This window comes from Pezoporus wallicus, unplaced genomic scaffold (assembly GCF_028554395.1).
Source record: "Pezoporus wallicus isolate ANWC-B61680 ecotype Strahan unplaced genomic scaffold, APGP_CSIRO_Pwel_v1 contig_5787, whole genome shotgun sequence".
NCBI lineage: Eukaryota > Metazoa > Chordata > Aves > Psittaciformes > Psittacidae > Pezoporus > Pezoporus wallicus.
In genome coordinates, this window is record NW_026637253.1 from 2,204,148 (window position 1) to 2,214,621 (window position 10,474).

The 10,474-nt window shown below is 44.6% G+C and overlaps 1 protein-coding gene across 1 annotated transcript; it reads left to right on the forward strand.

The window, feature by feature from the left end:
• Positions 1-1,493: 1,493 nt before the first annotated feature.
• On the forward strand, positions 1,494-8,983 carry LOC130596619 (regucalcin-like). Its single transcript, XM_057404428.1, has 6 exons — positions 1,494-2,165; positions 2,657-2,839; positions 4,269-4,484; positions 6,253-6,384; positions 7,070-7,224; positions 8,395-8,983. Exons 1-6 carry the CDS (start codon positions 2,000-2,002, stop codon positions 8,443-8,445), a joined length of 903 nt encoding a protein of 300 aa, XP_057260411.1. The 5' UTR covers positions 1,494-1,999; the 3' UTR covers positions 8,446-8,983.
• Positions 8,984-10,474: the final 1,491 nt, after the last annotated feature.

The window sequence follows — 10,474 nt, forward strand, 5'->3', positions numbered from 1 at the left end:
TTTCCATGGGACAGGGCAGGTCTAGGCAGCATCGTGGTGGGGGCATGAGAAGGGTAAGCAGGCAGCTGGTGCGTGCAGGTTGGTTTCTCCTCTGCCTGTGCCTTGGGAAATAGCTGTCAGTGATGTGATTGCATACTCCTCATGTGACACGCAGGATGGGTCTGTCAATCAGTGTTTCACTCCGGATTATCTGCCGGGCCCTGGTATTGTTGCTGCTGGTGAAGGAGCAATAAATTGAACAGGTGGTGGTGGGAAGAGAGAGGTTTAATACAGCTCAGTTTTGTCAATGAAACAGCAAACAAAACAAATACCGTCTGCTGCAGATCTGGAGACTTTCTTCCTTTGTGGAGCCGTGTGGATGCCAGGCTGCTGCTGAACCTTGTTTTCCCATGAGGGTGAGAGCCACTCTGTGTTTTCCAGACCGCAATACAATACAGTCAGCATTGTGTCTCTGAGCCTCAAGTCCCAAACAAGGCAGCCACATGACACAAAACTTCAACCCAAGAGAAACTCACTTCTCCAGCTTGAGCATGGCCTAAGAGGTTTTATGAGGTTTTACTGGCATCTTGCTGGGTATCCTCATTTACACTTGAGACTGATGCTGATTTCTTGCATGGAGCAGCTTAAGTCCAGCCTCTCATGACTATTTTCTTGGAAGGGAGAAGGATATATTTGATAAATGGGTTGTTTGGATCTTACCGTGATGGTGTGACTCCTTGTTATGCATGCCTGGGGTTGGAGAGCAGTGGAGATCCTGAGTCCCCAGCCATGGAGTTTCCACTCAGGGTGATTACTGGCTCTTCCCAGTACTTTGAAGAGCATTAGTGATAATTAATTGTATAGCATATCATCAGCTCACCTACTAGGAAAAAATGCCCTCTTCAAGACAATAATCCATAGGAAGTGTGTTATGGCAGGGACTGGCTGCCTCCCAAGAAATATCTCTCTGGTCTGTGGAAAAAATGCGCTGAGGCCAGTGGGTGCAGCAGCAGTGATGTCTCCATTAGCAGTGACTGAGGCAGTGAGGAGGCCCCTTTCTTTTGTAAGAGCTGAATGGTGGATGCTGCTGCTCACATCCCACACTGAGACAGGGGCAGAGGCTGATCTACCTGTTTTGGAGGGCATCAGTGGACTCCGAACACAAATATAAGGGATCTGGCACCCTGTTCCAGGGTGGTGGCTGAGTGTCTGGTGTCTCTCTGGGCACCTTGCCACAACAGGGATGGGACATGAGCACCCCCTGGCAGGAGCAGCTGCCTGGGATGAGAGCTTCATAGGTGGCTTTGCAATGAAGCTGCAGCAGGAGTAATTACACCCTGCAGCCTGGCACAGGGTGAAATGTGGAGTCTGCGGCAGGGGCTGGAGCCATGACTAGGGCGGCGAGGGGGCTGATTAAGATGAAATGCTCAGAGGGAAAAGAAAGTATCAGGATTTCAAAGGCAGGATCCTTCCCTGGTATTTGCATATTCGCGCTGGCTCCTTGTGGGAACAGGTACTTGGTCTGCAGTGGCATCAGTGGCAAGTTGCAGATGGTATATGAGCTTACATCTTCCTGTGGAGCAAGTCAGAGCATCTGTGTTAACAAGGAAGACCCTTGTTTTTCCACAAAAAGTCACCTGAATCATCAGTGCTGCTGCCCACAATCCCTTCTCATGGGTCAGGGAAAGCTTTGGGATCACCACTCTCTGGTTGACAGCTTGGTCCCGGCTCAGGGACATATCCCCAGAACTTCCTTGTCCGGAGGCAGGTGCCTTATTAATAGCTCTGGTTCGAAGTCTTCTTCCTAGAGAGGTTTGCTAAGGAGAAGCCTTGGAGCCTGGAGCTCAGTTCCAGCCATGAGGACATGGAAATGTCACAGAAACTTCCTAAATTACTTGTCATGTGGGATTTGGAGGGCTTTGCCCTTTACAAACTCTGCCTTTAGGCATTGTAGGCATAAAACTTCTGCACAATGAGAGCTTTTCATTAAATCTGTCACCAGCATTCTTCCCCTCAGACCATGTCCTCCTCCATCAAAATCGAATCCGTTGTGAAGGAGAAGAACAGGATGGGAGAGTGCCCAGTTTGGGAAGAGAGGGAGAGTGCGCTCGTCTATGTAGACATTAACTCACAGAAAGTTTGCCGCTGGAGCTCTCTCACCAATGAAGTGCAGAGCGTGTCTGTGGGTAAGAGTCCATAGTCATCACTTCATCATGGGAATCTTCTCTGTCTGCTCCTGTCCATCCCTCCTGGTAGGAGTCCCACAGCATGGTGGTCTCCCTTACTTTCCGTGGGGTCACAATCCCTGTCCTCCCGTGACATGTTGCTGAATACAGTGTGCTTTGAGCCAGTTGATCAGAGGGGATTGTGCTTAGGTGCGGAGAGCCATGTGCATGTTGCTTTTGCTAAGCCCAGATGGGATGTTTCATTTGGAACCTGCAGAGGAAAAGCTACAATCCTAATGGCTGTGTCTGCCCAGAATGTGGGAAGATCTGGGGAGCACAGAGCCAGCAAGGAGTGCTAATGATCCCAGGGAAGAAGGATCTTAGCATCAACTCAGCCTGTCCCGGGTCAGGGATGTCCCAATCAAGCCCAGATGCTCACAGTGAGATGGGGGGATTAGGGCTGACTGAAGGCCTGGAGCCATTCGCCATCTCCTGCTCCCTCTTGCCCACAGATGCCCGTGTTGGCTCAGTGGCACTGCGGCAGTGCGGGGGCTACATCATCGCCCTGGGGACCAGGTTTGCCTTTCTGGACTGGGACACCAAGGCGGTCACCACCATCCTTGAGCTTGAGCAGGATAAGCCCAACAACAGATTCAATGACGGGAAGGTGGATCCAAAGGGAAGGTTTTTTGCTGGTAAGTTCCTGGCAGAAATTTCCCCCAGCTCAAAGAGGAACTAATTAAAGGGTATTTTGTACAGTGCGTTTTATTCCATGTTCTTGATTCCTCTGTGGAGTTCCCCACAAAAACTGCCGTTGCAAGCGTAAGCCATCTTGTGGATGCTCTGCTCAGTTACTGCCCAATGGAGGAGGACAAGGGACCCCACATCCCCTGACCCAAATGAGGACAGGGGCTGTCAACATGGGCTGTCTGGCAGGAAGGCTCCCCTTCCACTTGGTGGATGGTGTTTTACAAACATCTGATTCCATGGGAGCTGAAAAGCCAGTGAGGGGCTCATGCAGATAGGAAAGTTTCTGGAGGTGTGCAGGGGGATGCAGGTCCTACAGTAAAAGATGAGCTGCAGCTTGAACCCTTCATGTACAGCCTCCTCTGGTTAGCCTGTGGGAAACAGGAATGTGAGGCGAGATCCTTGGCCTCCTGAAGGCAGGAGGGACTTTTGCCACTGGTTGCGATGCAAAGCCCTGTGCTTTTTCTCCTCCTATATAAACGAGGACTCAAGCACAGAAATCCATGCTGGAAGCAGAGGGCAACTGATTGGAGTGAAAATGGCTCTGCATTTGCTTTTCCACCCAGCCTTTTCTTTTTATTTCAAATTTACCAAAAACCAGGAAATTCATTTGACTCATGGTTATGCTTGAGGGCTGACATGTCACTGGAGTTAAGGACAAGAAAAGACCCACCTGTTTTGCACACCCATTCCTAGATGTGCATGGTGGATCAGTGCTTTTACAGGGGCTTTGGCCAAATGTTGTAAAACAAGCTCATGAAGTCTTCTAAAAGGGGAAGCCAACAGAAACAGCCTGTCACAGTTAAAAGAAGGCATGAATTTCCCCCTTGAGTGCTTCCCATCCCATTGATACAGAGCTCTTTCCTTTCTGGACAGAATCAGAAACTAAATAATGAGCAAAACACTGAGACATAAATCCATTAAGGAAAAAAAATCTCACTTCTGTACTATTCTCCACTTGCTTCTGAGGCCACCATGATTTACAGCACCTGTATTTTAAGGTCACAGCCCATTTAAATGACAAAATCAGTCTACAAAGAGAACCAACAAAAAGAGCACCTGATGCTTGCCTGCCTCTTGGATTTTGCTGTGAGCAACCTCAGCATCTGATGTGTTGTGGTGCTCCTTTGGGTCTTTGGTGTATATGACTTAAACCTCATGGCAATGCAGAAACTCGTCCTTTTGTTGGCCAGAATGACCTCCATGGGAGGCAGCTGCTCCTGACCTGCACCTTTTAATCCTTCTCACCAGTCTGATGGGACCTGGGCAGACCCTTTCTCCCTAGGACCTCTCACTAACAGTTACAGGAGGTTTTTGATCAAGCCTGAGGAAAAATAAGCTTCTGCTTTCTAACTGTCACTCACATTTCCATTTCAGGTACAATGGCTGAAGAGACAGCACCGGGGGTCCGAGCAAAGCAGCAAGGAGCTCTCTATACCCTTTTCCCCAGCCACTCAGTAATAAAACAGTTAGACCAGGTGGACATCTCCAATGGTCTGGACTGGTCCCTGGACCACAGGACCTTCTTTCACATTGACAGCCTGGCATACGCTGTGCATGCCTTCAGCTACGATGTGCACACTGGAAAGATTGGTACAAGTGCTTTCCTAATTTCGGTGACAAATAGCGCTATCACTCTTCCTGCAGGAAGACCTGGGTGTGTAAGGTGATTTGTTTGACAGATCTCATAGCTCCTGGGTACAGCTTGTCAGCAGGCTGACCGTGACTTTTGTCAAATTTAGTTACACACCAGGTGTATTTGGTGAACACACTTTTGGCACTCCTTCAACTTACTTTCATCTGGGTAGATGGATCATATTTAGACCCTTTCAAGGAGCTGCAGGGAAAAAGCCATTTATACTGCAGAGTGAGAATTAGCTTTTAGGAAGCTATTTATTCTTCAGTGCCATCTACTGGAATACTTTGATTTGTACTAGTTCCACAAATACAAATACGGAATGTATGTGTATGTGTATCACAGGATTGTGTTTAAAGAATCAAGTTATCATTGTGACTGGAGTTTCCAAATTCTGAAATGAAAATTGCCCTCAGATGTTTGGTGAATTTCATTTGATTAATTTTCTGGACAAATATTATTTGATTCTGGACTGTAGTGATAGGACAAGGGGTAATGATTTCAAGCTTAAACAGGGGAGATTTGAGTTAGATAGAAGGAAGAATTCTTCCCTGTGAGGGTGATGAGGCCCTGTCACAGGCTGCCCAGAGAAGCTGTGGCTGCCCTATCCCTGGCAGTGTTCAAGGCCAGGCTGGTTGGGGCTTGGAGCAACCTGGTCTAGTGGAATGTGGCCTTGTCTGTGGCAGGGAATTGGAGCCAGGTGGTCTTTAAATTTCCTTTCCAACCCAAAACATTCTGGCATTACATCTGCAAAAATGAAAATTCAAGTGCAAGCAAAATCGAGGTAACCTCATTTGAAAACTCGGTGAAATATTTTTGTGCTGTATCAACCAGTTGTACTTCACGGGAGTCTAAATTGCGGAACTACCTTTGTGCTCTGATGAGTGTGGACTTTGTGTAATCATGGGTGAAAATCATACAAAATAATTACATTCTCTCAGATCTCATTTTGCAGAGAAAATCTATCTCTACAGATTTTATGATACAAGATTTCTAAAGAAGATGTAATGTGACTTCCTTTCCCCCACTCTCTCCACCCCAATACACAAATGTAATGAATTTGAACTTCCTAGCCTTGGCTTTAAGTCAACGGCTGTCTGGTTTTGGGTGATGTAAATGCCATAAGGCACTGGATCAGAGCAGGCAGACTGCTGCCTACGGGCACTGCTCCATGGGCCCACCAACCCATCTTCACTGCAGCCTACACCATTAGCAGTTGTTGTCCAGGCTTAACCAAAACTGGTAGCTTGGCTGGCCATTAAAAGGTAAGGTTCTTCATCTTTAGCTGGCAGAGAATGCTTATCACCAACATTTAAACCTAAGTCATTATTTACGTGATGTGTTGCTCATAATAAGACATCCGGGCTGCTGTGAGAAAGGAAAGACCAGGAAAAGTTCTTGCACTTGCAGCAGTGGTGTTATGGTGGGCAGCTAGTAGGTTAACAAGAAGGACAGTGGTATTTTGTTCTCTTCCCTTGGTAAAATAGGAGCGTTAATCCAGTACAATTCCAAACTGCAGTGGTTCTACTGGTCACTTGTTTCTGCCAGGCTAAGTTAGGCTTCTAACACATTTGCTAAATGCATATATGATATACATTTTGCAGCACATCTTCCTCACGGAAAATGAACTTACCTGTTTGCAAGAGCGTGGAAGATGTTAGACTGGGATCTGATACAGAACTGGTAGGACCCCATGTAACACTGGCTTTGTAACTCTCCCTGCAGCCTGCCCCAGACTTTTGTACCACCTAGAAAAGGAGGAGCAAATGCCCGATGGGATGTGCATAGATGCAGAAGGGAAGCTCTGGGTGGCCTGTATTGATGGAGGGAGAGTCATTCGTATAGACCCAGAGACAGGTAAGGCATCCATCAGTACGTGTGAATCAAGTGTCACCTATGTGCCATGAATACAAGAGCAAGGAAGAATGGTTTGAAGGTGAGACAAGAAGGTGTTATCTATTGCCTGTTTCTGATCCATGTGATACCATGAGCATCACTGGTCCAGACCCTGATCACATGGAGAGCACAGCTCCCTGCGCTGCCTCCCAGTGTCAAGTACCCTTGCTCCCACAAGGAACCTCCTGATGTAGCACACCCACTTCTTAATAGTACACTAAAAGAAAATTAAAAAATGCATTGCTTATCTATTGTGAGAAATATTATACACCTGCAATTCTTAATTATATGTAATTTAAAACTTAATTAAATTTAATTAAAAGAAAGAATTCAGCGTTGAAATGTTTAGCTGGGAAACTCTGTTAGGGAATGACAACCATGCCAGGCCAGGTGTCTCTGCTCTTCCTGGCTTTACATAGTGTATTACTTCTTTATGAGGAAAGGAAACAAAGCCTCACAGATACAGGGAAGAGATTGAAAAATAGTTAGAGAGGAGGCAGATGAAAGAATTTGATTTCCCAACAAGCTATCCTTTAGGATATGGCCTCTGTCTGGAGAGGAGATTCCTTCTGAGTGAATGCCACATCTGTGCTATGTATGCATTAATATTTATATGGCATAAGTAAACAAATGCACATTTTCCCAGGAAAAAGAATCCAAACTGTGAGGCTGCCTACTCCGAGGATCACTTCTTGCTGCTTTGGTGGAAAAGACTACTCAGAAATGTACGTGACTTCTGCGTATGATGGATTGGACAAGACCACCTTAGCCAAGGAACCTCATGCGGGAGAGATTTTCAAGGTCAGCAGATCTTCTTTCTGTATCTCAGACCTGCCAAGCAGGGTGAGGTGTCCATCCTGCTCACCTCATTTGTTGGTCCAGATGTGTTGCTTGTCCTGTAGCTGGGTACAGCTGCTTTTGCACAGCCACTCATGCATTTGGAAGGAAGATTGGAATGTTGCTAAGCCAAAGTTGGTATCTGGTTGGGATCTGAAGGCAGCTAGTGGGTCTGAATCTGCCCTGTATAGCATAGTCTGTGATACACTGTAAGGAACTGGGACTTGCTCCTATGTCTTACTTTATTTTCATCAGTTCTGGAAATTTCACTTCCTTAATTCTCAGGTTTTAATTGTGCCAGGAAATCTAAATGTAATGTTTACAGCACAGATTGCACCTTTAAACATTTAAAGGTTACATTCACCAGGTCAAAATTCTGCATCCCAATCCCAAAACTTTGGAGATTATTATTTTTTTAATATATTTAAAATGGTTGCTACATTTTGAGAAACTAATAATACACATTTTTGTCCATTTTTGCTCTTAAATCTGAAACTTGTTTTTCTCTTCATTTAGCAAAAAATTTAGCAAAAAGTACATCAGGAATGTAAAATGCAGTTCTTAATCATCAACTGCCATTATTCCCTGAAAGCTGACTGCAGCCAGTTTGGCTATAGCATGAAAACATGTTCCAGGGGAAATGGAGATCTAGTCTCAAATCTGGGACTTTCTGGTTTAAAGTAGTGCTTGGAACAGATTTTGCATGGCTGAGAACTACTAGATTTCTCAAGAAGCAGAGTTTAGGACCCCAGGAGAATTAAATGAGCCTTGTCTCTTTTTATCTCCTTCTCAGTTCTCCAGTTCTAGAAGGGAACTGGTATTTTCCAAACTCAGATGTCTTCCATGGGCAAAGCACATTCGAAGTTACTATGACTCGTTTGGTTACTATGGACATAAAGACCATATGTAAGGGCCGCAGACAATGTGTAAATTAGCAAAATTATTGAGTGGTGCTTGATTATCTTAAAGACCTTAATGAGTTCTAAAGAACTCCATTTAATCTTTTTAGTCTTCTATTGAACCAGGAGAACATTCACGTAGGAGTAGGTTGTTACGGTATTTGTTGTAAAACAGTTGAAGGTTTTCATTGTACTCAGTTGGAGACTTTTCTGTTTCTTTAATTTTTTCAAACAGATAACAGGCCTGGGTGTGAAAGGGATCCCACAGAACTTCTATGCTGCTTGAACACTGATGTTATATAACAAAGAAGAAGTGCTTGCATCTTGTAGTAACTCTGCCAAGGAGAAGTCCAATGAACTGCAGAATTTATCTGTATGAGGATTTCTAAATCCACATGTGAGAGCATTCCTGTTTGGACTTGAAGACATTCCTTCTCCTGTGGGCCTGTGTCTTGATGCAATAGGTTAGAGAGATAAAGTTAGCTGGTGCTACACCTGGATAGCTTTTGTGACTTCCCATAGACCTCTTCAAGCTTAGTTTTGTTGAACTTTCTGATTGACAAGCTCTGGATTTTCAAGATTGGGTGGTTCCTGTAGCAGAATCTGACTCATGGTTTATCTTTTCATGTTACAGTGATGTACCAGCTATGATATGGCAGATGTTAATAAACATTTTAAGTAAGTGATGACCTTAATTGCTCCTCTGCTGTGGGACTTCCCCAGAGTATGTTCTTTGGTGTTTTGGTGTCTTTCTCTGAGGTATTTGGCCTTTCCACCACTGCTATTGAAAGCCTTAAGTTAGTCCTCAGACACCAGGAAGTAAGTATTCAATGCCTCATGAGGACAGTTTCCCACAATGGCCCACAAGTGAAAGAGCAGAAAAAATGGTTAGCCACACAGAAATGTTACAGTTTCTGTGGTGCTGTATGCAGATTCCCTCTAGAACTGAGCATTTTCTCCAGAACCAAGAATCCTTCTCCTGGCCAGGGGTTCTACATAGCGTGGTTTTGAAAGAACCAAGCTGGGCTGATTTCTTTGCTTCTGTGCTACTTGGCCAAATCATTGGTAAAACAGAACAAACGCTCTTGGCCCATTGCTCTGCTTCACTCCGACCTTGTTCTGGAAACAAGTTGATTCCACAGAGCGGCACAAAGACAACTTGATTGAGAAATAAAACGTTCAATTCATTCTAATGTTTGCTCAACAACTGGGCTGTTGTTTTTTTCCTAGTCATAATTCCAATCGCAATTAAGCTGCTGGGGTGTTTTAAGAGCAAAGGTGTTAAATGCTCCTTTGGCACCATGTCAATGCCAAACTGGTATAAGGGATGTTGACAATTATGCAAGATTTCCTGTTTGCCCCATCTGGAGAGGAAAGTGAAGGTAGGATATTTGGAGGCAAGTCAAGTGTCCTGACCTTTAATTAAAAAAAAGAAAAAATATAGAAGTGTGTGCAGATATCTTATTTAATAAAAAATTACCAAATTATTTGCAAAATTGCCTATCCATCATGTTAAATGTTCTGCCAGAAAGGAAAATAGATAGTTTTGAAAAACTTACACTTTAGAAATCCTCAATACCCTCATAATTTTTTTCTTGAGCTTACTTGGGCACGCAAGCCAGGCTCACTGGTTTGTAATTCTTCAGCTACTCCTTCCTCCATCTCTAAATGGAGATACTGTGCATGCTGCTGTCAGACTCCAGCGTCTGAGTGCTCTTGGATCTTTTTCGGTGTAGCACAGCTTCCCAAAGTAAAGAAAGGTTTGAAGATGAATTTCACTCTGTTACCCAAGGGCCCACTACTTCATTTCTCTTCAGATTTCAGAAGTTGCTCTTTCGTGATTTTGCTTCCTAGAAAAAAGCACTGATTGAAAACCAGGGGATATGGGACTGGCTTTATTCTCTTTGTCTGTGTAGGGAATAATGCAGTATCTATAGTCCTTGGTGAGGATACTCTCTGAGATAGTGACTGTGTGACTGAGTACGTGGTTGGTGTGGGTCAGCCCCACACAGTGAGAAGCATAGCAGGGAGGATGCTGTCTGCACAGGGTTAACCTGCTAATGAAGCGTCTTCACAGTGTAGATCACAGGCAGAACACAAAACATCTTGTCAATGAGCTAGCAGTGACTGATGAAAGCTGGCTTCTCTTGTAAGGGATTGGTTTGTACATCCTGCATTTTATAAACTTTTCTAAGTATTTACTATGCTTAATGTATATTTAGCTATACCAGTCTGGATAAATCTTACTTTTCTTGCATACTTTTGTGTGTGTTGGAAATAGGCATTCAACTGGGAAGATTTTGGTCCTGGTGTTT